We start from the raw sequence: 26,028 nt of genomic DNA on the forward strand, positions 1-26,028 counted from the left end.
CTTGCCAGGCTGCACAGATGGGCAGAGTCCAACAGGATGGCATTCAACAAGTCCAAGTGCCAGGGGCTACACTTTGCTCACAACAACCCCATGCAGAGCTACAGGCTGGGGTCAGAGTGGCTGGAGAGCAGCCAGGCAGATAGGGACCTGGGGGTACTGGGTGACAGCAGCTGAACATGAGCCTGCAGTGTGCCCAGGTGGCCAAGAAGGCCAAGGGCATCTTGGCCTGCATCAGGAACAGTGTGGCCAGCAGGAGCAGGGAGGTCATTGTGCCCTGTGCTCAGCACTGGTTAGGCCACACCTTGAGTCCTGTGTCCAGTTCTGGGCTCCTCAGTTTAAGAAGGACATTGAGACTCTTGAATGTGTCAGAGAAGGGCAACAAAGCTGGGGAGAGGCCTTGAGCACAGCCCTGTGAGGAGAGGCTGAGGGAGCTGGGGCTGTTTAGCCTGAAGAAGAGGAGGCTCAGGGGAGACCTTCTTGCTCTCTACAACTCCCTGAAGGGAGGTTGTAGCCAGGTGGGGGTTGGTCTCTTCTCCCAGGCAACCAGCACCAGAACAAGAGGACACAGTCTCAAGCTGTGCCAGGGGAGGTTTAGGCTTGAGGTGTGGAGAAAGTTCTTCACCGAGCCAGTAATTGCCCATTGGGATGTGCTGCCCAGTGGGGTGGTGGAGTCACCATCCCTGGAGGTGCTCAAAACAGGCTTGGATGAGGCACTTGGAGCCATGGTTTAGTTGCCAGGAGGTGCTGGGGGATAGGTTGGGCTGGATGATCTCTGAGGTCTTTTCCAACCTTACTGATGCTATGACTCCATGAATGCCCATAGTAAAGAAGAGTGTGTACTGATTTGTGGCTTCCCTGCACCCTCCAAAGCAATGCCCCCCCAGCAATACCTCTGGGCTCCTGAACTGCAGTACACTTGCACTTCAGCAGCAGCTGCTAAGAAAAACCTACAGGTTTATTTCCCCCAGTCATTTGTTCTCATTTAAAGCCCCAAGTATCTTCTACCAAGTGTAAAAACATTCTCAAGCCATATAAATGAGAGTGGGCCAACAATTCTGAATGTCTAGTGGAGGGTAGCAGGGAATGAACTCGGCAGGCAGTGAGGATTACCCATTTTATTTTCTTTAGAAACTGATCAAAGGAATCACTGTGCTCCAGGAACAGACTACAAAACCCCCCAGAAGTTAATAGTACTGTCACACTAGGTAGCCTTCCCCTTACCAGAGCTGTACATCACTTCTAATAATGCAGATTTGATCTGGAATAATAGAAACGTGGATCCAATGCCACCCCAGAGCTATGCTAAGAGCAAGGACATGAGCAAACCAGCCTTCCCCCCCCCACCCCGCCCTTGCTTCCTCGACCTGCAGAGCCCCAATTTCTACTGCTAGCTAAATATACTCTGGTTAAAATAGAAAAGGATTCTTCTATAAAAACGTGGGGGGGTGAAATTCATGACATTTCACCTCAGTTGCTTCGCAGACAACTAGGACAGATCAGGCTGCCCAAGCTTTTCCGCCTTGCCAGCCTGCAGTCGGCGTTTCGTGGTCCTCTAACCCGGTCCAACATCGCCACCGTGTGGCCGGAGCTGGGCACGCTCCGGAGCGCAGCCGCCGCGGACGGCCCTGGGGGGAAAGCCCGCGCCAAACACCCAGCCGAGCGATAACCACGCTGCGAGTAGGAAAAGGAAACGGGAATTCCGAGGACCAAGTGTTTATGCTGGGCAACCAACCCAGAATATGGGCCAAGGTAAGCCAAATGACGTCAGATCTTTTGTGATGAGCTCTTGAGTTGCTCTTGAGCTGCTCCCCGCCCCGCCCCGCAAAGGCACAATCTGCTCCCGCTCGCTCCTCCCCCCGTACAGCCTGCACTTGCCGACCAGCAAAACCTATGTGTACGCAGAACGCCCAAGACCCTTCATTGCTTTAAAAGTAAACACACTTGAGGAACTGGAACCCTTCTTCCTGGAGCCCAGGAAGCAACAGCACTGGGCCAGCAAGACCCTCTTTCAGAGAGCCTTCTTCACGGCCGCCTTCCTGGCGCTGAAGAGATACGCTTCGTAGATGATGTTCAGGAAGTTGTCGTCGTGCTGCAAAACAACAACAGGTCACTGTTAGAGCACCACAGGCACTTGGAGTAACCTCGTGGACCAGATGCTTTCCAACCTGACTCTGTTTTACAAAGTGAACAACAGGAGAGCTGTTCCCTTGACTACTCCCAAGCCTCGCGAGCAGCCTGAGAACCGGCTGTGAGCATCGGCCTTAGAATTAGAATAAACCTTTATTAGAATTAGAATAAACCAAACCAGGTTGGAAGAGACCTTCAAGATCATCGTGTCCAACCCATCAACCAATCCAAAACCCAAACAGCTAACCCATGGCACCAAGTACCCCATCAAGTCTCCTCCTGAACACCTCCAATGACTTTGCTGCAGCAAACATGGCTGGGCTGCTAGGACAAGCAATGAGTGCACAGGAAGCAGCTTTTCCAGGCTCCCAGTGGATTTAACTTGATGCCATGGTGATGATACAAGACTGTCATTCCTTCTCCTCGCCTGCATGGACCTAGGGATTTGTTTCATTAGTTTGATCCAGAGGAAGTTAGGGGTTGGAAGGGACCTTTGAAGATCATTGAGTCCAACCCCCCTGCCAGAGCAGGATCATAGAATCTAGCACAGGTCACACAGGAACACATCCAGATGGGGCTTGGAAGTCTCCAGAGAGTCTCCATTAGGTCAGTGATAATTCCAAGCCTGTCTGAAGGAACAATGAAATATCCTGGGTTTGACCTGCTGCTAAATCCTACCTGGGCAAATCCTTGCATCTTATTTAGCTGCTCTAGACATAATGTTCCTAACTGATGCTGCTCCTCTCACTCTGGAGCTCTTGTCCAACTTTTTGCCTTGTGAAGATTATGTTGCAAAAATGGTCAAGAAAGAACCCCCTAGAGCAGCTCACATTAGCATGCAGGGAAATGAAAACCAGGATACTATTGGGAATTTAAGAAGGAGATTGAGACACTTGAATGCATCCAGAGAAGGGCAACGAGGCTGGGGAGGGGTCTGGAGCACAGCCCTGTGAGGAGAGGCTGAGGGAGCTGGGGTTGGTTGGCCTGGAGGAAAGGAGGCTTAGGGGAGACCTTCTTGCTCTCTCCAACTCCCTGAAGGGAGGTTGTAGCCAGGTGGGGGTTGGTCTCTTCTCCCAGGCAACCAGCACTAGAACCAGAAGACATAGTCTCAAGCTGTGCCAGGGGAAGTTTAGGCTGGAGCTGAGGAAGAAATTCTTCCCAGCAAGAGAGATTTGCCATTGGGATGTGCTGCCCAGGGAGGTGGTGGAGTCCCCATCGCTGGAGGTGCTCAAAAAAGGATTGGAGGTGGCACTTGGTGCCATGGTTTAGTTGATCAGATAGTGTTGGGTGACAGGTTGGACTTGCTGCTCTCTGAGGTCTTTTGCAACCAGGTTGATTCTATCAGTCTGGTAGAGGAGAAATGAGGAGCACCTGAGGTTGTAGTTTTATGTCATGGAAGGAAAATATAAAAGAGAATCAATTGGCAGTGAATAATTTCCAGGTAATGTTTGCTAAACACCACCACCACCAGCAGGGCCAAATATAGAACAGAACAGAATAGAATAGATCAGGTTGGAAGATACCTTCAAGATCATCAAGTCCAACCTATCACCCAACACCATCTAATCAACTAAACCATGGCACCAAGTGCCTCATCCAGGCTCCTCTTAAACACCTCCAGGGATGGTGACTCCACCACCTCCCTGGGCAGCACATCCCAATGGCCAATCTCTCTTGCTGGGACGAATTTCTTCCTCAGATCCAAACTAACCTTCCCCTGGCACAGCTTGAGACTTTGTCCTCTTGTTCTGGTGCTGCTTGCCTGGCAGAAGAGACCAACCCCCACCTGGCTACAACCTCCCTTCAGGGAATTGTAGACAGCAAGGTCTCCCCTGAGCCTCCTCCTCTCCAGGCTAAGCAACCCCAGCTCCCTCAGTCTCTCCTCACAGGGCTGTGCTCCAGACCCCTCCCCAGCTTTGTTGCCCTTCTCTGGACACCTTCCAGCAAGTCAACCTCCTTCCTAAACTGAGGGGCCCAGAACTGGACACAGGACTCAAGTTGCAGGCCCCCTTCAGATACTGAAAGGCTACAATAAGGTCTCCTGGGAGCATTTGAACTAGAGAATTATATTGAATAAACCAAAATAAAGAGTATATTTGTAGGTTCTAGAACCTTGTCTTTTGAAGGTGATCACTCTTGTCCTGCAACTGTAGTTTGCCTTTTGAATTCCTCTTACTGCTAACATGCATCTCTGGAATAGTTGGCAGCTAGGATAATGTCCATTATTTATCTTTAGCTAAAAATATAACACAGAGCTCTCTGGCTCCTAGGGTGACCCCATGAAGCCTTCAGTCATCTTTGTTCTTTTCAGTCAAATTTATTATCTCTCTGAAGCCCAGATCAGATGCATTAATCAACAAGCAGTTAAGCCAGCAGTGTCCAAGGATAGGCTATCACAGCCCCAGTCAATGCCATGGTGCCCTGTTAAGATGCAGCCACAAGCACTGCAACTTCCAACACAAGTTTTAACCCTTCCTTTAGCCTCCAGACAAAGAGATGCAATGGATTACTGTGTCCAGTATCAACCAATCAATCCAACACTACCTAAACAACTAACCCATGGCACCAAGCACCCCATCAAGTCTCCTCCTGAACACCTCTAGTGATGGTGACTCCACCACCTCCCCAGGCAGCCCATTCCAATGGGCAATCACTCTCTCTGTGTAGAACTTCTTCCTAACATCCAACCTAAACCTCCCCTGGCGCAGCCTGAGACTCTGTCCTCTTGTTCTGGTAGTGGCTGCCTGGGAAAAGAGACCAACCTCTGCCTGTCACCATCCCTGGAGGTGTTTAGGAAGAGCCTGGATGAGGCACTTGGTGCCATGGTTTAGTTGATTAGATGGTGTTGGGTGATAGGTTGGACTCCATGGTCTTAAAGGTCTTTTCTAACCTGGTTAATTCTATTGTATTCTATTGTATTCTATTGTATTCTATTGTATTCTATTGTATTCTATTGTATTCTATTCTATTCTATTCTATTCTGTTCTTCTATTCTATTCTATTCTACTCTACTCTATTCTATTCCATCCTATTCCATTCTATTCTATTCTATTCTATTCTATTCTATTCTATTCTATTCTATTCTATTCTATTCTATTCTATTCTATTCTATTCTATTCTATTCTATCCTATTCCATCCCATCCCATCCCATCCCATCCCATCCCATCCCATCCCATCCCATCCCATCCCATCCCATCCCATCCCATCCCATCCTATCCTATCCCATCCCATCCCATCCCATCCCATCCTATCCTATCCTATCTTTGTGTTCCCTTCCAACCCTGGCAGTTCTATGATACTATGATTAGAGGCTTCTTACATCAAAACAGAAGCCAAGATTTGAAGCAAGCCAGGAGAATTCTTGGTTCTTTACCTGGATCAGATGAAGCAGCGTTTCCTGCAGCTGCATCTTTGTCACAGAGGTGCTGCTGGCTGCAGAGGGCTCTGGGCTCTGCAGCGGCAGGAGCAGGCTGGCCGAGCTAACCGCAGGCTCTTGGCTGGCTGCTGCTGGCCGCCCACCATCGCCGGCTTTCGGCGGGGCAGGGGTGGGCTGAGTGAAGACCATTGGGGACATCAGCAGGGTAGGAGTGACGGTGGCAGGAATGCGTTGAGGTGAGATGACCTGGTCACAGAAAAGCAAAGGCACCAATCACATCTTTCTGCTTAATTCAGCAGGGAGGAAGCCGAGGAAGGAGGCAGGCTGAATCCCAACACTCCCACAGGCTGCTGGAGATGTGAAGCTACAGCTCAGGACCACCTGCAGGATCTATTTCCAGGTTAAAAAGCTTCCCAGCTGTGGTGGGTCAACGCCCTGTTCTGAGAACAAAAACAAGAAAGCAGAGGGGAGGGCTTGCAGGTGCTTTGCCCTCCCTGCAGGGCGTTTTCCCCTGGGAATAGAATAGAATAGAATAGAATAGAATAGAATAGAATAGAATAGAATAGAATAGAATAGAATAGAATAGAATAGAATAGAATAGACCAGGTTGGAAGAGACCTTCAAGATCATCATGTCCAACCTATCATCCAACACCACCTAATCAACTAACCCATGGCACCAAGCACCCCATCAAGTCTCCTCCTGAACACCTCCAGGGATGGTGACTCCACCACCTCCCTGGGCAGCACATTCCAATGGGCAATCACTCTCTCTGTGTAGAACTTCCTCCTGACCTCCAGCCTGAACCTCCCCTGGCACAGCCTGAGCCTGTGTCCTCTTGTTCTGGTGCTGGCTGCCTGGGAGAAGAGACCAACCTCTGCCTGTCTACAACCTCCCTTCAGGTAGTTGTAGAGGGCAATGAGGTCATCCCTGAGCCTCCTCTTCTCCAGGCTAAGCAACCCCAGCTCCCTCAGCCTCTCCTCACAGGGCTGTGTTCCAAGCCCCTCACCAACTTTGTTGCCCTTCTCTGGACACCTTCCAGCAAGTCAACCTCCTTCCTAAACTGAGGGGCCCAGAACTGGACACAGGACTCGAGGTGTGGCCTAACCAACTGAGTTTGTTCCACTCCCCGCTCCCTGCCCAGCTAGGGGATAAAAAGCAGGCCATGGTAGCTGCTGGCTCTCCTTTTGGCTCCTGCCTCTGCTGGATGAGAGCTACTGCAGCTGCCCTCCTGCTCCTCAGCCACATGGCCGGACCTGATCCTTCTCCCTGCTGCCTCCATGCCTCTTCAGAGAGAGACTGGTTTTGTATTATTCTTTTCTGTCCCACTCCCATCCTTCCTTGCTCCTTGCCCTTGTGAACCTTTCCTGTTATTATTATATATATATTGTTTAGAGAAAATTCTTCACCTCTCTCCTTCCAAGCCGACTCCAGATTATTGTTTAGTGGATTTGCTCCTTACCCTTTTTTTTTTTTCCCCTCTCTGTTTGGAGGGAGGAGGGGGAGGTGGGGGAGAGATCCTCAGCCTTTCCCCCATCTGGGCTTTTAACTCCCAGTTAAACCACTACACCATCAAATTTGATATGGCAGCCATGGATTCAGGTGTGATTAAGTGTGACAGGCAAATGATCTTGGGACAAGAGCACTTTACTCCAGACATCAGAGTGCTATTAAATCTCAGCACTCCCTGAGAGAGCCACGGGAACAGCCTTGACATAGGGACAGTAAACCATTCAGTTGGATCTTTAAGAACATACTTAGCATTATTAAAGACTAATGTGTGTACCTAATACTAGAAAGTCTATTCCAATCATAGCTTTCAAATTAGATTGTATATATATATAAGTATATTCATCCTCTACTTCTCACCACCCTCATGGTGAAGAGCATCTCCCCTCCTCTAGCTTGGATCCATTCCCCCCAGTCCTATTGCTATCTGACACCCTAAAATGTCCCTCACCAGCTTTCTTGTATCAGGTCTGTGTTGCAAGCTGACAAATGAGTGAATGTATTCCCAGATCCTTGCAGGATTTCTTCAGCCAGTATGACAGTGCATGTGTTTGTACACCTTTGTTTGGTTTCCTTCTGAAATGAACCCAGCTGTTCAGTGGAAGTCCAAAGTGACATCCCCCTGCAGAGCGAGACCTTCAGACTGCACAGATCACAGAATCACAGAAACATTCAGGTTGGAAGAGACCCTCAGGATCACCAAGTCCAACTCAGAACCCTACTCTGCAAAGTTCCCTCCTAAAACATAGCCCCAAGCACCACAGCCAAGTGACTTTTAAACACACCCACCGCTGGTGACCCCACCACCTCCCTGGGCACATAGGATAGGATAGGATAGGATAGGATAGGATAGGATAGGATAGGATAGGATAGGATAGGATAGGATAGGATAGGATGGAATGGAATGGAATGGAATGGAATGGAATGGAATGGAATGGAATGGAATAGAATAGAATAGAATAGAATAGAATAGAATAGAATAGAATAGAATAGAATAGAATAGAATAGAATAGAATAGAATAGAATAGACCAGACCAGACCAGGTTGGAAAAGACTTTCAAGATCCTCAAGTGCAACCTACCATCCAACACCATCTAATCAACTAAACCATGGCACCAAGTGCCTCATCCAGTCTCTTCCTAAACACCTCCAGTGATGGTGACTCCACCACTCCACCACCTCCCTGGGCAGCACATCCCAATGGCCAGTCTCTCTTGATGGGAAGAACTTCCTAACATCCAGCCTAAACTTCCCCTGGCACAGCTTGAGACTGTGTCCTCTTGTTCTGGTTGCCTGGGAGAAGAGACCAACCCCTTCCTGGCTACAACTCCCCTTCAGGTAGTTGTAGAGAGCAAGAAGGTCTCCTCTGAGCCTCCTCTTCTCCAGGCTAAGCAACCCCAGCTCCCTCAACCTCTCCTCACAGGGCTGTGCTCCAGACCCCTCCCCAGCTTTGTTGCCCTTCTCTGGACACCATCCAGCAACTCAACATCTTTCCTAAACTGAGTGGCCCAGAACTGGACACAGGACTCAAGGTGGCACAGGCCTAACGAGATGATCTCCTCTAAGTGAGAAGATTGTTCTCTTGTCTGTGGAAGACTGACAGCCTCCAGACACTTAGCACAAAGCTTCTCCTCTACTATGCAGCTGAAGTAACTTCCCTTTAATTACCTCAAGCAAAACTGCCAAGGTTTGCTTAAACTATATGATTCTTCCTAATGTGATTTAAAGACTGCTTACACAAGCTGCTCCCCAAGGGCAGGGAAGGCAGCAAAGGGCTGGTGGTGAGCAGCTGGAGGAGATAAGCTGTGCCACTAAAAGAGCTGAATCTATGACAGACTATGTCAAAGACCTCCATGACACGTCCTTCAACATCAAAGCCTGCCTCCCTCTGGAGTCCAAGACAAGCAAACAAAACCTGAGACAAACTGTGCCTTCACTAACATGCAGTTCCAGCTGCCAAACACAGAGACACCGGGGAAATGAGTTGTTAGCTCTGGCAGGACTTGCCAAGCCAAGGGAAACTCTACTGAGGAAGCAATGTTGCCATCCACAGGGTACTGCAGAACTGGAAATACTGCTGTCAGAAGCAGAAAATTATAGATACAGGTATAGAGAGAGGTAGAGATAGAGATAGAGGTATAGATAGAGATACATAGATGTAGATACAGATGTAGGTATAGCTACATATAGATATAGGACACAGTCTCAAGCTGTGCCAGGGGAATTTTAAGCTGGAGGTGAGGAGAAAGTTCTTCCCAGAAAGAGAGATTGGCCATTGGGAAGTGCTGCCCAGGGAGGTGGTGGAGTCACTGTCCCTGGAGGTGTGCAAAAAAGGCTTGGATGTGGCACTTGGAGCCATGGGTTAGTTGTCAGGAGGTGTTGGGGGATAGGTTGGACTGGATGATCTCTGAGGTCTTTTCCAACCTTACTGATTCTAGGATTCTAACTCTAAGCATATGCTTAAGAGCCTACTGCAGATTAACATCTTTTTAATTGCATCTTAGGCACACATTACTCACTGGCCACATAAGGAATACTTCACAGAAAGGGCTGGCATCAAACTAGACCAACTCCTTCCAACTATTATACTTCAGCTATTGATTTTTTCTTTTATTTTCCCCTTTCTTGCCTCTTTTTTTTTTCTGTTGGTGTGTGTGTAACTGGTCTCTTCCTTCCCATGTGGGAGATCACAGTTCTTACACCATATGGAGATGCAGCAGAAGCCAATTTAAGCTTGGACCTGCAATGTGTCAGTTGTGGAGAAGCCTATTGCTTTCATTTTCTCAGTGCTGCTGATGGGTTCAGGGTCTTCCTTTACCATGATCTGTCCAACACTGGCCACAGACCTCTCCATTCCTGCCAGACTTTACAGGATTTGCTGCTTCTGGGTGCTGAATTGGAGTAGAAGAGGCAAAGCCAAGCAGAAGTAATTGCAGAGAGCAAGCCTTTTGCTGCATTTGTTGTGAGAATCTGCTTCAGTGGAGTTCGCCTCAGCATGTGCAGACACATTTGTGCCAAGCCAATTGCAGTCAAATGTCTGTCTGCAGGCATGCCAGCATTTCAATCCCCTGCTCTACAGCAAGGGTGATATTACATTGGGTTTGAAAGTTGTTTCCAATTTTTCTCCTCCCTTTCCCTCCCTCCCCCCCCACAGTGGGTGTATCTCATGTGGCTCATTCATGGCACTCTACAGCTAGCTCTACAGACTCCTTCCTTCAGTTTTAGCCTCCCCCCTTTTTCTTCTTTGGCAATGTGCTGCAAGTGGAAGAGGTCATTCCTTCCAGATTGCAGAGCTTTAGCTGTCCTAAACAATAATTAGTCATATTTTCATTATCATTTTTAGTCTGTGTATGAAATCTCACAGGCAACACTAAATGTGTTGGAAGGACTGCCTCTGATAATGTTTCGATGGCAGCCATAGCTGTGGCAGTCCATGAAGCCACTCCTAGGCAGTCTCAGACTGCTTGGTCTGCTCACAGCCATGCAAAGTGAGACTAAGACTCATGGAATCACAGAATTATTGAGGCTGGAATAGACCTCTGAGCTCATCAAGCCCAGCCCATGACTCAACCCCACCACACCAACCAGCCCATGGCACTGAGTGCCACATCCAGTCTGGCCTTAAACACCTCCAGGGACAGCGACTCCACCACCTCCCTGGGCAGTCCATTCCAGGCTCTAATTCCCCTTCCCATCAGCAAGTGCTTCCTAACATCCAACCTAAACCTCCCCTGGCACAGCTTCAGGCCATGCCCTCTCCTCTTGGCACAAGCTGCCTGGGAGCAGAGCCTGACCCCCACCTGACTACAGCTTCCCTTCAGGTACTTGGAGAGTGTGAGAAGGTCCCCCCTGAGCCTCCTCTCCTCCAGGCTGAACACCCCCAGCTCCCTCAGCCTCTCCTCAGCAGCCTTTCCCTCCAGTCCCTTCCCCAGGCTGGTTGCTCTCCTCTGGACCTGCTCCAGCACCTCAAGATCTTTCCTGCAGTGAGGGCCCAGAGCTGCAGACAGTGCTGGAGGTGAGGCCTCAGCAGTGCCATGCACAGGGGCAGAATTCCATCCCTAGTGCTGCTGGCCACACTATTCCTGACCCAAGCCAAGCTGCCATTGGCCTTCCCTGCTCCCTGGGCACACTGCTGGCTCATGTTCAGCTGCAAGGTCCCTCCCTGCCAGGCTGCTCTCCAGCCACTCATCCCCCAGTTTGTAGCCTGTGTGGGGTTACTGTGGCCAAAGTGCAGGAGCCAGCCCTTGGTGCAGATTGGTAAATCAGAACTTATTTGATGTTGTCACATTACTACCTGCAAAATGAATGATGTATGACACATGGGGAGATAGCAAGAAGAATATGGTGGCCAAGATGAAACAAAGGCTAAGCTCATCCCAGAGCAGGTTCAAAAGCTTGCCAGACTGTTCTTGCTTTGCCTAGTTCCAATGCTGATGTTTCCCATTTACCTGAAACAGAGCACTCTGTTTTTCTGCCCCGGGGGCCTTGTCCATCCAGGAATCCAGTGGCTTCAGTGTGCTGCTGGTCTGAGTAACAACAGGAAACTTAGCTGCCAGGGTTGGTCTGCTGGATACGTGCAACTGCTGCTCTTGCTGCACAACCTGGAGTTTCTTCAGTAACTCTTGAGGGGAAATCACTCCAGAACCAGCTGCTTGGTTGCCAGGGAGAGAAAGTGGCTGCCTAGGAAGTTTGGATTGTTCTTTACCGAGTGTCTGAGACTCTAAGGTCTGGGCTGGTAAGGAACCATTGAAGTACACCAGGGGTGGCTGGCTCCTGGGATTGACTGCTGCCGCCGGAGCTCCAGCAGCAGCGGCGGGAGAAGAGCTGAACACAGCAGCGGTTGAGTTCACAGCTCCTGTTGCACCAGCCTCCATTTTAGTCACTGACCCAGCCTGACTCTGCAGTTTCTGCAACAAGTTCTGGGTGCCAGCAGGATCCTGGACTACGTGGGGTGATGCAATGCCGTGAGAAGCCACGGGCTGGAAGAGTCCGGTGAAAGGCTGCCCTGCGGGGGGGCCGCTGCCGTTTTCGCAGAGCCGGCGCTCAGGCAGCTCAGCCAGGGGGTGCAGCTCTGTCCCACGCACCATCAGCTTCTGAATGGCAGGGCAGAGCTGCTTCTCTGCAGAGGGAGAATGCCTGCTGGGCTCCTCGTAGGACAGGGAACGTACCACCCCCTGCCTAACAGGAAGATTCTCTTGGTGCTGCTTCTTTAGCGGCTCTGAGCCACCTGGCTTTTCTTGTTTGCCAAACAGTGCTGTCAAAGACAAGTGCTGTGGTTCAGGATCCACGTTCTGTGAGGGGACAAAGCAAAGACATAAACAGGGTTCCCTCATCTGTAAGTTACATTAAGTGTCAACAATTAGCTGGCATCATTCAAGGAAAAGCCAAGAAAATTGCTTTGCTCTTTTCTACCCAGAGGATTTTCAACAGTCCTCTCACACAGGAAGGGCAAAGGTCAAGCTGCTAACGTGGGAGAAAATGAGTGAAGCTGAGAGATAGCAGTGGCTTCCCTGCAAATATCATGGAGGAGCATCTCCCCTTTCAGCCCTCAGTGCAATCCTAATAAGGCAGCAATCTCCCCATGTCTGAAGAGGGGCTGCTTCTTGGGCATCTTCCTCTCGCAGCTCAGTTCAGCTTTCAGGATTCTGCAGCCTGATCTATCCTGAAGATACATCAAGAGACTTTTCTTTAGATTAACTGAATTCACCCCAAAAAAGGTAACACAAAACCTGTGATCCAGCAATTAACTAGACCAGCCTGTGATCAAAGCAGCATCTCAAGTTGTAAAGAGGAGCATTTCATCACTGCAGCAGGGCAGCGTGCCTGCAATTTGCATCTTTGTACATCATGTGGTGAGAGCTGGGGAGCTTTTGAGAAAACTGTCTAGTTCTGCATTAAAATCATTCACAGAACCACAGAAAATAGCCAGAGGGAAGAGACCTCCAAGCTCATCCAGGCCAACCTCCCACCCAGCACTGCAGGGTCAGCACTAAACCGTGTCCTTATGTACCAGCTCCACACACTGCTTAAACACCTCCAGGGATGGTGGCTCCAGCACTGCCCTGGGCAGACCATTCCAGTGTCTGAGAACCCTCTCTGGGAAGAAATATTTCCTAGCATCCAGCCTGAACCTCCCCTGGCAAAGCTTGCAACCATTTCCTCTGCTCCTGTCCCTTGCCACCAAGGCTGCCCCCTCCTCACTCCAACCTCCCTTCAGGAGCTGTAGAGAGCAATGAGGTCTCCTCTCAGCCTCCTCTTCTCCAGCCTGAACAGCTCCAGCTCCCTCAGCCCCTCCTCGTAGCCCAGGTGCTCCAGGCCCTTATCCAGCCTCCTTGTCCTTCTCTGAACATGCTCCAGACCCATAATGTCCTTCCTGTAGTGAGGGGCCCTGAACTGACCACGACACTCAAGGTGTGGCCTCCCCAGTGGTGAGCACAGGGGGATGGTTACCTCCTGTCCCTGCTGGCCACGGTGTTTCTGATCCAAGCCAGGATGCCATTGGCTTTCTTGGCCACCTGGGCACTGCTGGCTCCTATTTAACTGACTCTAGACCAGAGCCCCCAGGTCCCTCTCTGAGTCACAGCTTTCCAACCACACATCCTCAATTCTGTAGCTTGCCATGGGGTTGTTGTGCCCCAGATGCAGGACCTGGCACTCGGCCTTGTTAAACTTCACCCAGCAAACCTTGGCCTATGGGTGTCACCTGTCCAGGTCCTGCTGCAAAGCCTCCCTACCCTCTAGCACATTGCCCATGGCAGGGGGGTTGGAACTAGATGATCCTTGTGGTCCCTTCCAACCCTGACTGATACTATGACACTATGACACAGCCGCACAGCTTGGTGTCAGCTGCAAAGTTACTGGGGGTGGTTCCTTACAGTGGTTCCTCTTCAAACTCTTGCAGTGACTTTCTGACTCAAATAAGAATCCCTGCATGGTTAATGGATGACAGCAGCAACAGTCAAAAGACAGACAGGCTATGTTACCTTGCTCTGCTGAGGTATTCGTTGATGCTGATTTTCACTGGGCTTCACTGGAATTGGTTTGATTAGGTTGGGGTTGTTATAGATTGCAGAAGAGCTGGTGATTTGTTTTGGCTCTGAGCAGGTCTTACACTGCAAGGGAAAATGAGGATTGTTTAGTGAGTGTGCTGATATCTTCTCCCTCAGTTCTCCCCTGCAGCCAAACACACACACAGGCAGGTATTCAATACACAAATGCTGGCTACGGCACCGACGATGCAATAAAATGAGACCACAAGAACTGTAACTCTGCAGCCTGAGCTTCTACGAGCACAAAGCACATGTAAAATGAAACACTTGATTCCAACCTTGCCCTGCTATGAGGCTTCCCTCGATTTTCAATCCCAGTTCTCTTTGTTACCTTCTGCTTTTCCAGCACTTAAAACCCCAACATGAATTGATGTAAAGAAAAACACCTTGGAAACCAAGCAGCAGCTATGCTCTTCCTTCAGCAGCAGCAGCTAGAGTAGTTTAGATACACAAAGGATTCATGCACCTATAAAGAACATTGTCAATGCCTTTTGTTAAAAACTGAACTGTCACAGACTGGGCTGGCTTGGAAGGGACCTCCAAAGCTCACCCAGTCCAACCCCCTCTGCACTTAGCAGGGAGATCCTCCACTAGATCAGGTTGCCCATAGCCCTGTCCAGCCTCACCTTGAAAGAAAGCTGGGGAGGGACTTTTTAGGGTGTTGGGTAGTGACAGAACTTGGGGGGATTGATCCAAGCTAGGGGAGGGGAGATTTAGATTAGACCTTAGGAAGAAGTTGTTCCCCATGAGGATGGTGAGAGCCTGGCACAGGTTGCCCAGGGAGGTGGTGGAAGCCTCCTGCCTGGAGGTGTTTGCAGCCAGGCTGGATGTGGCTGTGAGCAACCTGCTGTAGCGTGAGGTGTCCCTGCCCATGGAAGGGGCTTGGAATTGGCTGATCCTTGAGGTTCCCTTCCAACCCTGACAGTTCTGTGATTTATCACAGCCCTCTGAATTTTATATCACTAACAAATGAAGGAAAGCCACACATGCAGTGAAGAGCTGTGATACTCCCAGCACTCCTGTCCCACAGGAAGCTCTCGTGCTTTTCTCTTAGCAGTCCCTCAGATGCAGAAAGATTAAAGATGAAGCAAGAAGAAAATTTGCACAAGATTTTATCTGTATGGAAAAAAAAACCCCAATCCTTCTATTATTTAAACAACAGAACTTCCAGAATTCCTCTCTTCTGTCTGTGTGCTAATGGAAACATGGAAAGCAGATTTATTTCTCTTGATCATCTCCTTCTCATATAATCTGAAGACAGCCTAATATTTTTTTCAGCTTTGCAGTTGCAGTCCTTTTAAGGTTAAAATGTAGAGAAGATTACAGGTTTGGAAATGTTTGTTCACATTGAGCCCTCAGTACAGAACAGAGAAAGCTTCCTAACTTTCAAAAGAAGGGCAACAAGGCTGGGGAGGGGTCTGGAGCACAGCCCTGTGAGGAGAGGCTGAGGGAGCTGGGGTTGCTTTGCCTGGAGAAGAGGAGACTCAGGGAGGCCTTCTTGCTCTCTACAACTCCCTGAAGGGAGGTTGTAGCCAGGTAGGGGTTGGTCTCTTCTCCCAGGCAAGCAGCACCAGAACAAGAGGACACAGTCTCAAGCTGTGCCAGGGAAGGTTTAGGCTGGAGGTTAGGAAGAAGTTCTACACAGAGAGAGTGATTGCCCATTGGAATGTGCTGCCTGGGGAGGTGGTGGAGTCACCATCACTGGAGGTGTTCAGGAGGAGGCTTGATGGGGTGCTTGGTGCCATGGGTTAGTTGATTAGGTGGTGTTGGATGATAGGTTGGACACGATGATCTTGAAGGTCTCTTCCAACCTGGTCCATTCCATTCCATTCCATTCCATTCCATTCCATTCCATTCCATTCCATTCCATTCCATTCCATTCCATTCCACTCCACATGACATCAAAAAAGGGTTACATTTTACCATAACCTTTCTGAGGATCTCATCAGTAGCCACATTTCACACACTTTCCCCTCTTTTTAAATGACTTAGACATACTTGCATCTAGATCTATCTTAAACATATTTGAGGCCCAGAACACTCAGGAGCTTCCCTGTTGCATGCCAACACATGAGATACAGCAAACAGCAGCAGGAAACTGCAGGCTCTGTAACAATTTCCAGCATCTATAGGAACAGTTAAAATGATTAGATTTTTATTCCCCCAAGTAAAAGGTTTTTGATTGCTCAATAATAGAGACCATTATTAGCCCATTAGTTACTTCTTTATTTAGAAGCCTCAGAAGCCCAAAGCAGCACACCAGCTGAAGTCGTACTACATTTCAGACCTTTTCATTTCCTTTCATTACTGTTTGAAAGTAGCTAACAACCCACAATTAAAAGCAGCAACCTGGCTGGTAAAGATCTTCTCTGGACAAACCTCTTTGCACAAACCACAGAAACCACTAGCAGGTTTGAGTACTTCAGCCAGAAAGAGGACCCAAGTTCCAGGTCCTACCCAACAAGCACAGGAGCTCTAAGGGTCAAAATGGAAGCCAGCTGACACTTCTTCTTACCCCCTTGTGTTCAACAAACAATCAGTCATACACATGTTCTGAAGGGAAGGGTTTGGGGATGTTGATAGCTGAGAAGCTCAACAGGAATCACACAGAATCACAGAGTGTGAGGGGTTGGAAGGGACCTCAAAAGCTCATCCAATCCAATCCCCCTGCCAGAGCAGGAGCACCTAGAGCAGGTCACACAGGAACACAGCCAGGAGGGTTTGGAATATCTCCAGAGAGGGAGACTACACAACGCCCCTGGGCAGCCTGTGGCAGGGCTCTGTCACCCTCACAGGGAAAAATTGTTTCCTCCTGTTTGCTGGCAGTGCCCTCACGCAGCCCAGAAGGCCAACCCTATCCTGGGATGTATGAGGAGCACGGCCAGCAGATCAAGAGAGGGGATTCTCCCTCTTTATTCTGCTCTTTTGAGACTCCACCTCCAATACTGCCTCCAGGTCTGGTATCCCCGCTGTAAGAGGGACATAGATCTGTTGGAACAAGTCCAGAGGAGGGCCACAAAGATGATCCAGGGGCTGGAACACCTCTGCTGTGAGGACAGGCTGAGGGAACTGGGATTGTTCAGCCTAGGCGACCTTAAAGCTGCCTTCTAATACCTGAAGAGATCCTACAGGAAGGCTGCAGAGGGACTTTTTACAAGAGTGTCCAAGCTTAGGACAAGGGGAAATGGAGTGAAATTGAAGGACAATAGGTTTAGATTGGACCTTAGGAAGAAATTCTTCACTATGAGGCTGGCCAGACTCTGGGATGGGTTGTCCAGAGAGGCTGTGGATGCCTCTTCCCTGGAGATGTTCAAGGCCAGGCTGGATGGGGCCTTGAGTAACCTGGGCTAGTTGAGAGGTGACCCTGCCCACGGCAGGGAGGTTGGGTTAGATGATTTCTGAGGTCTCTTCCAGCCTCAGCTGCTCTATGATGTTCTCCTTTCAGAAGTTTGTATGGTCAGCATCCATCTCTTTGGGCTCCAACAAAACTTCTCCACACAAACGAGAGAGCACCCTGCTCAAAATCAGTTTCACTTGGAGCAAAGCAAACCCAGCCCCAAACCTTTGAAGTTTTACAATTCAAAGTGTGAGCACGATGGCATCACAGTACCAGCTAAAAGGAATGTCCTCTGCATGCAGACAGCAGGCCTCACCTTGGTGTATTCATCTTTGGCCTTGGTAAGCATCCGCAAGATATCCACTTCCTTGTTATTAGCAGAGCTCATGAGCATAGGGGACACTCCAGCTCCTGTGCCCTGCTGGGCTTTGAATTGCTCCTGTTGAGTTAGGCTGAAATTGGAGGTGAGAGGAGAATATACAGGACAAAAACCAGGTAAAATATTAATAAAATAATAATAGTTAACCACAACTACTTTCCAGAAATGAAGCAGAGCTCAAAGAGTTTAATTGTTCTCCCATCTTCCTCAAGGCCAAGTGCTGGGTGCAGCACTTTGGCCACAACAACCCCATGCAATGCTGCAGGCTGGGGACAGAGTGGATGGAGAGCAGCCAGGCAGAGAGGGACCTGGGGGTGCTGCGTGACAGCAGCTGAACATGAGCCAGCAGTGTGCCCAGGTGGCCAAGAAGGCCAATGGCATCCTGGCCTGTATCAAGAACAGTGTGGCCAGCAGGAGCAGGGAGGTCATTGTGCCCTGTGCTCAGCACTGGTTAGGCCACACCTTGAGTCCTGTGTCCAGTTCTGGGCCCCTCAGTTTAGGAAGGACATTGAGAGACTTGAAGGTGTCCAGAGAAGGGCAACAAGGCTGGGGAGGGGTCTGGAGCACAGCCCTGTGAGGAGAGGCTGAGGGAGCTGGGGTTGCTTAGCCTGGAGGAGAGGAGGCTCAGGGGAGACCTTCTGGCTCTCTACAACTCCCTGAGGAGAGGTTGTAGCCAGGTGGGGGTTGGTCCCTTCTCCCAGGCAAGCAGCACCAGAACAAGAGGACACAGTCTCAAGCTGTGCCAGGGGAGGTTTAGGCTGGAGGTGAGGAGAAAGTTCTTCCCAGAGAGAGAGATTGGCCATTGGGATGTGCTGCCCAGGGAGGTGGTGGAGTCAACATCCCTGGAGGTGTTGAAAAAAGGGACTGGATGTGGCACTTGGAGCCATGGTTTAGCTGTCAGGAGGTATCACAGTATCACAGTCTCACAGTATAACTAAGGTTGGAAGAGACCTCAAAGATCATCGAGTCCAACCTATCAACACAGACCTCATGACTAGACCATGGCACCAAGTGCCACATCCAATCCCTTCTTGAACACCTCCAGGGACGGTGACTCCACCACCTCCCTGGGCAGCACATCCCAATGACGAACAACTCACTCGGTGAAGAACTTTCTCCTCACCTCCAGTCTAAACCTCCCCTGGCGCAGGAGGTGTTGAGGGATATGTTGGACTGGATGATCTCTGAGGTCTTTTCCAACCTCACTGATTCTATGGTTCTAGGACTCAATGTTAAAACATGTAAAAACAATCTCTGTTAAACTCTCTCTATTAAAACATCATTTGACCAGGCTTGGAATAACTTTCTGCAGTGTTGAACACACAAGGTCATGGACTAAAATTTCCTCAGCTCAGCCACAATTTCTTTATCCAGAAGGAGCAGGGAATTTATAGTGTTATTCAGTTCTGCTGGTGGTGGAGGATGCAAACACATCCCCCCCCCCCCACACACACAAATCAGTCATTAACTACTCGAAAATGACCAATTTCCTGCCCCAGCTGTTTTGCTATTCTGATGGCAGAGTGCTGAGCAGGAAAGCAGGCAGCCAATTGGCCAAGCTACAGGGTGGTTTTTATCTGCATGAAGCACTGCTATTATAAACCACTACACAGGGCTTACGACTGCATGAATCCTCTGCAAACTAGTTTTTATGGGAGTAAATTACCAGTTTGAGAGCACCTAATCACAGTCAACTGAAATTTGAGCTAGTTAACTGAAATTCACTGTCAAAAAAAAATCAAATCAAATCAAATCAATGATTTCCTAGGGTTCTTTTCTTATTTCTGTAAATTCGTTCCCATCAGTTATTGCCTGGGTCACAATCTGACTCATTTTAGAGCTGTAGGATATACAGCAAAACCAACAAAACAGGCTCACAGGGGGTTAGGGGTTGGAAGGGACCTCTGGAGATCATCAAGTCCAAGCCCCCTGCCAGAGCAGGAGCAGAGAATCCAGCACAGGTCACACAGGAACACATCCAGACAGGGATGGAAAGGCTCCAGGGAAGGAGACTCCACAATCTCTCTGGGCAGCCTGCTCCAGGGCTCTGGGACCCTCACAGTCAAGAAGTTCTTCCTCATGTTGAGGTGGAACCTCCTGTGCTGGAGTTTCCATCCATTGCCCCTTGTCCTATCCCAGGGCACAAGTGAGCAGAGGCTGTCCCTGTCCCTTCCTTCCTGATCCCCAGCCCTCAGCTATTGATAGACATTGATCAGATCCCTCTCAGTCTTCTCCTCTCCAGACTAAACAGCCCCAGGGCTCTCAGCCTCTCCTCCCCAGGCCTCTCAGCCTCTCCTCCCCAGGCAGTGCTGCAGTCTCTTCAGCATCCTTGTAGCCCTCCCTTGGAGTCTCTCCAGCAGATCCCTGTCCCTCTGGAACTGGGGAGCCCAGAGCTGGATGCAATATTCCAGGTGGGGCAGAGTAGAGGGGGAGGAGAAACTCAATCTGCTGGAGCTAAGGCACCTCAGGATCCCATTGGCCATCCTGGCCACCAGGGCACATTGCTGTCCCATGCAGAACTTGTTGCCCACCAAAAACCCCTAAGCAAATCCCCACCACTGACACAGTCTGTCTTTCACAATGTTTTGCCACTGCATAACCAAAAGCAGCAGGTATTCCTTTTAATAAGTGGTCTGGAGGAACCATGACTACCTTCCCATCCAGCATGTAATGACAAACCCTGTCTGGAACACAGTGGCAGAAGAGTTAAAGTACTTTGCCATGGATTGGATTCTATGAGGATAAGCTTTGTTGGGCTTTGTACTGTAGGGCACACAAATGGCCTCTTTGGCAATCAAAACTGATGTCACTTCCTCAGCATGCTTCTGGCTACAGAAGCTGCTAAGCCTGGGACAGATGATGTGAAAAGGAGAGATTCACACATCTGACAGCGTCTTTGCATTGCAGTCTGTTAGGGCCTAACGCTGCCAGCTTGACTGCATTCACCCCCCATGGCTTTCCTGGGGGTAACAAAGCCCTGGCTCTGTGTCAGCCCCTCCTCCTGCCTCTCAACAGCACTGGGACACAATGCTGTGTCCAACAGTCCAAGGCTAGGAACCCCCAGTTGCCACCTCTTCCTGTCGCCCCCTTTACTATACCCTCCATGTATGTTGTAGGTTAAAGGAGACCAAGAGTTCATTGGTATGGCCCCAAAGAACAGTCCTCCAGAGGGTAGAGAGCACCAGGGCTTGGGCAGCTCATCCCAGGATATTGTAATCTGCTCCTCTGCTCCATTTTCCTGTATTCCTCTCCCTAGGGGGTGTACAGCCCAATCTGTTCCCTGCTCTGCATCTCAGGACATGTGTGTGGTTATCTTTATGGCTTGTGGGGGAGAAGCTTTCTCCTGGCCATGGCTGGCAGTGAGTTTCCAGCTACCCCACAGGGCCTGGGGAAGCCTGCAGTTGGCCTGGGTCTAGTGTGTGTGTGTGTGTGTGTGGCAGCTTGGCTGCTCTTGGGCTGCTGAGGCTCAGAGGGGTGGAGGTTTCTGGGAGGCTCTGGAAGGTTCTGGCCTGCTAGGTCCAGGTGAAGGACTGAGCCTAGTTTGTGAATGGAATCAGAGTATCATAGTATCAGTCAGGGTTGGAAGGGACCACAAAGATCATCTAGTTCCAACCCCCCTGCCATGGGCAGGGACACCCCACACTAGATCAGGCTGCCCAGAGCCTCAGCCAGCCTGGCCTTAAACACCTCCAGGGACAGGGCCCCAACCACCTCCCTGGACAACCCATTCCAGGGCTTCACCACTCTCATGGGGAAGAACTTCCTCCTCACCTCCAGCCTGAATCTCCCCACCTCCAGCTTCATTCCATTCCCCCTAGTCCTATCACTCCCTGAGATCCTGAGCAGTTCCTCCCCAGCCTTCCTGTAGCCCCCTTCAGATACTGGAAGGCGACAATGAGGTCACCTGGGAGCCTTCTCTTCTCCAGACTGAACAGCCCCAACTCCTTCAGTCTGTCCTCCTAGCAGAGCAGCTCCAGCCCTCTGCTCATCCTCCTGGCCCTGCTCTGGACACCTTCCAGCACCTCCAGATCCCTCTTGGAATAGGGGCTCCAGAACTGGAGGCAGTACTCCAGGTGGGGTCTCCCCAGAGCTGAGCAGAGGGGGAGAATCACCTCCCTTGCCCTGCTGGCCACACTTCTCCTGATGCAGCCCAGGATCTGATTGGCTTTCTGGGCTGCAAGTGCACACTGAGAGCTCCTGGTGAGCTTCTCCTCCCCCAGCACCCCCAAGGCTCTCTCCTCAGGGCTGCTTTCCAGCCAGTCCCTGCCCAGCCTGGATTTGTGCCTGGGATTGCCTCCACCCAGATGCAGGATCCTGCACTTGGTCTTGTTGAAGCTCATGAGGTTGGCTTGTGCCCACCTCTCCAGCCTGTCCAGGTCCCTCTGGATGGATCCCTTCCCTCCAGCCTGTCTGCTGCACCACACAGCTTGGTGTCATCAGCAAACCTGCTGAGGGTGCACTCAATGCCACTGTCCATGGCACCCACAAAGATATTGAACAAGACAGGTCCCAGGACTGATCCCTGAGGGATTCTGTTTGTCCCTGGCCTCCACTGGGCCATGGAGCCATTGACAGCCACTCTTTGGGTGCGGCCATCAAGCCAGTTCCTTATCCATCCAGTGGTCACCCATCACACCCATGTGCCACCAGCCTGGAGACCAGGATGTGGTGTGGGACAGTCCTGAAGGCTTTGCTCAGCTCCAGGCAAACGACATCAGTTGCTCTCCCCTCAGCTGTTAATGTTGTTAGCTGTTCATAGAAGGCCACCAGGTTGGTCAGGCAGGATTTGCCCTTGGTGAAGCCATGCTGACTGTTCCCAGTCACCTCTTCACTATTCTTCTACCTGAATACCTTTTGTGTATATTTGTAAATGAAATTTCCATTTAAACTTCCAACCCAGCGTGGAGCATTTGTATCTCCCTCCTTGGGAAGGGTAAAATATCTTCTCTGTCCTTCTGCCCTGGGCAGCTCGTGGCTCAGAGGTAGGACAAAGTTACAGCTCTAAAAAAATGTTATTGAATATGTTGATAGGATCAGCAAGACTTCAGCTCCTTCCTCCTCCAAGCAAAGAAGAAAATCTGCAGAACCTAATCATAAGAAAGGGATGACTGCAAAGAAAACAAGCAGAGGGTAGAGCAGAAGAATGAGCCCTGCCCATCCTGGACATGTGAAGGAAGGCAGGGAATAAACCACCCATGATACTGCTGGATGACAATACAGCTGAGAATACAGTTCTGCTTGAAATTCCAGTCTCTGACATGAGTGCAGGACTGTGTAACACACAGAGAACAACGTTCTGTGTGTACATAAAAGAAATCAATCCCAAGCTAATTAAAGCCTTGCTTCATATTGGGGAAACAAAGTGACTTTGGGATAGACTGCTAAGGAGTGAGGCAGCAGGAACTCAGCCCTGATGCAGACACAGGAGAACAATGACAGCAATGGTATTGTTGTGGATTGCTGTCATGCCAGCCCTGCACTTAACACTGATGCAAGGAAAAACAAAAGAAAGAGAAGAGTAAGATTAAAAAGGGAACTCTCCCCAAAGTGGATAGCACATTAAACCCCCAAAGGGTACAGCTCTTCACAACAGATCTCTGAGTCATCAGTAAACAAATCAGATGAACTATTATCCTCTGATGTAGCTGGAGAGCTGCATGGAAAATTAGGAAACACCAAAGACAAAAGGACTGCAATTCAGTAACTTTTCCCCCCTGATGACAGGAAATAGAGGCACAGCAACTGTACCTGCAGCCAAGTCCATTACTGTCAGCTTAAAGCAGGCCAGCCCAACCACCTGAGTGATGCAGTGTGCAGGTATGGACAGAAACACACATGGTCAGAACAGCACAGAAGTCTGCTTGAGCCAGCACTTACTTTTTCATGAGCTCTGCAATTCTTTGGCATTCTTCCTTATCATAAAACCAGATCCCATAGATGGACACTGTAAATGCACAGCAAACACAAAGCATCAGCAGTGGCTCAAGCACAGCACTTCCACCTGGCAGGGAGTGAAAAGGGGGCAGCAAAGGGGTTGTTAACTTTGTTTCTGGCTTAAATTTTCCCAAACCACAAACACAGGAATGACATCCCAGACCCTCCAAGATGCAAACAGATCAAAGGCACATCTCTAGGGATGGAAATTACATGCTTTTGAACCTCCCATAAAGGCAGAGGCATTTGATCCTTTTCTTCAGAACACCAAACCAGAGAGGGCTTTGTTTTTCCTTTCTTTTTTCTTTCTTTCTTTCTTTCTCTCTTTTTCTTTCAAACCTTTTCTCCTCTGTAATTTTTTCAGTTGCCAGATCAAATCCATAAGATTCCTGTGGCTGGCATACTGCAGCTAATGTGGCATGCAAATGTAAGTGAGCAAGCCCTGTTCAGCTTTCAGCAATGTTCTGGATCATCTGGAATGGAATGGAATGGAATGGAATGGAATAGGATAGGATAGGATAGAATAGAATAGAATAGAATAGAATAGAATAGAATAGAATAGAATAGAATAGAATAGAATAGAATAGAATAGAATAGAATAGACCAGGTTGGAAGAGACCTTCAAGATCATCGTGTCCAACCTATCATCCAACACCACCTAAACAACTAACCCATGGCACCAAGCACCCCATCAAGCCTCCTCCTGAACACCTCCAGTGATGGTGACTCCACCACCTCCCTGGGCAGCCCATTCCAATGGGCAATCACTCTCTCTGTGTAGAACTTCTTCCTAACCTCCAGCTCAAACCTCCCCTGGCACAGCCTGAGACTGTGTCCTCTTGTTCTGGTACTGGCTGCCTGGGAGAAGAGACCAACCTCTGCCTGTCTACAACCTCCCTTCAGGTAGTTGTAGAGAGCAATAAGGTCAGCCCTGAGCCTCCTCCTCTCCAGGCTAAGCAACCCCAGCTCCCTCAGCATCTCCTCATAGGGCTCCAAAGTTGTCACAGTGCTTTGAATGCAGCTCTGCCTGCCTGTAGATTTCCTAGAATGTCTTCACCACAGAAAAAGTAATTATCTGTAGGCAACCCCAGGATTAGCAAATCTGTATCTAAGTTCAGACCTCTGCTGAAGTAAACACCTGCAGCTTTGCCCAGCAATATTTCAGTTGCACAGTAGCTCAAGATTCTCAGACTTACCACAGTATCACCAAGGTTGGAAGAGACCTCAAAGATCATCAAGTCCAACCTGTCACCACAGACCTCATGACTAGACCATGGCACCAAGTGCCACATCCAATCCCCTCTTGAACACCTCCAGGGATGGGGACTCCACCACCTCCCTGGGCAGCATATTGCAATGGTGAATGACTCTCTCAGTGAAGAACTTTCTCCTCACCTCAAGCCTAAACCTCCCCTGGCACAGCTTGAGACTGTGTCCTCTTGTTCTGATGCTGGCTGCCTGGGAGAAGAGACCAACCCCCACCTGGCTACAACCTCCCTTCAGGGAGTTGGAGAGAGCAAGAAGGTCTCCCCTGAGCCTCCTCTTCTCCAGGCTAAGCAACCCCAGCTCCCTCAGCCTCTCCTCACAGGGCTGTGCTCAAGGCCTCTCCCCAGCCTTGTTGCCCTTCTCTGGACACTTTCAAGTCTCTCAATGTCCTTCCTAAACTGAGGGGCCCAGAACTGGACACAGGACTCAAGGTGTGGCCTAACCAATGCAGAGTACAGGGGCACAATGACTTCCCTGCTCCTGCTGGCCACACTATTCTTGATGCAGGCCAGGATGCCATTGGCCTTCTTGGCCACCTGGGCACACTGCTGGCTCATGTTTAGGCAGCTGTCAATCAGCACCCCCAGGTCCCTCTCTGTTTGGCAGCTCTCAGCCACTCTGCCCCCAGCCTGTAGCTCTGCATGGGGTTGTGCAGCACTAATGAAGTCATCACGGTAGTTAGAGCAGGTTCCACAATCCCCATAAACAGTGACCTTTGTTCCACTCACAACCATGGTGTCATGGCTTGGGAATAAATCTACCATCTAGCCTCAAAACAATCCTTCCACACTTGCAGCAGCCCTAGTTTTAACCTCAGGCACACACTTTGTGTGAGAAGATGGGAGAAGCATTTAAATGCTTAACACTGATCTTTCCCTCCCTGTTACTGCAACCTTGTGCAAGATCCATGCTCCTCTTACATGACATGGTAGGGAATAGGTGGCCATTGTATTTCTGCCCCCTCCACCCTCCTGCTACACTGCACCCCTCTAAGAAAGGGCAATTCACTGAAGCACAGGATCACACAATCTCAGAATGTTAGGGGTTGGA

The 26,028-nt window shown here is 49.7% G+C and overlaps 1 protein-coding gene across 1 annotated transcript in view; it reads right to left on the reverse strand.

The window, feature by feature from the left end:
- Positions 1-1,106: 1,106 nt before the first annotated feature.
- The window catches only part of DCP1B (decapping mRNA 1B), a 56,832-nt gene continuing 31,910 nt past the window's right edge, over positions 1,107-26,028 (reverse strand). The window contains exons 4-9 of the mRNA XM_068141831.1: positions 23,656-23,722; positions 17,716-17,851; positions 13,997-14,125; positions 11,462-12,304; positions 5,502-5,750; positions 1,107-2,089 (exon numbers count right to left, since the gene is read on the reverse strand). Of these exons, the coding sequence (XP_067997932.1) occupies positions 2,009-2,089; positions 5,502-5,750; positions 11,462-12,304; positions 13,997-14,125; positions 17,716-17,851; positions 23,656-23,722 (1,505 nt within the window). The 3' untranslated portion in view covers positions 1,107-2,008. The remainder of the gene's footprint in view (positions 2,090-5,501; positions 5,751-11,461; positions 12,305-13,996; positions 14,126-17,715; positions 17,852-23,655; positions 23,723-26,028) is intronic.

This window comes from Melanerpes formicivorus, unplaced genomic scaffold (assembly GCF_026170545.1).
Source record: "Melanerpes formicivorus ecotype bairdi unplaced genomic scaffold, bMelFor1.0.p_v2 SCAF_8, whole genome shotgun sequence".
NCBI lineage: Eukaryota > Metazoa > Chordata > Aves > Piciformes > Picidae > Melanerpes > Melanerpes formicivorus.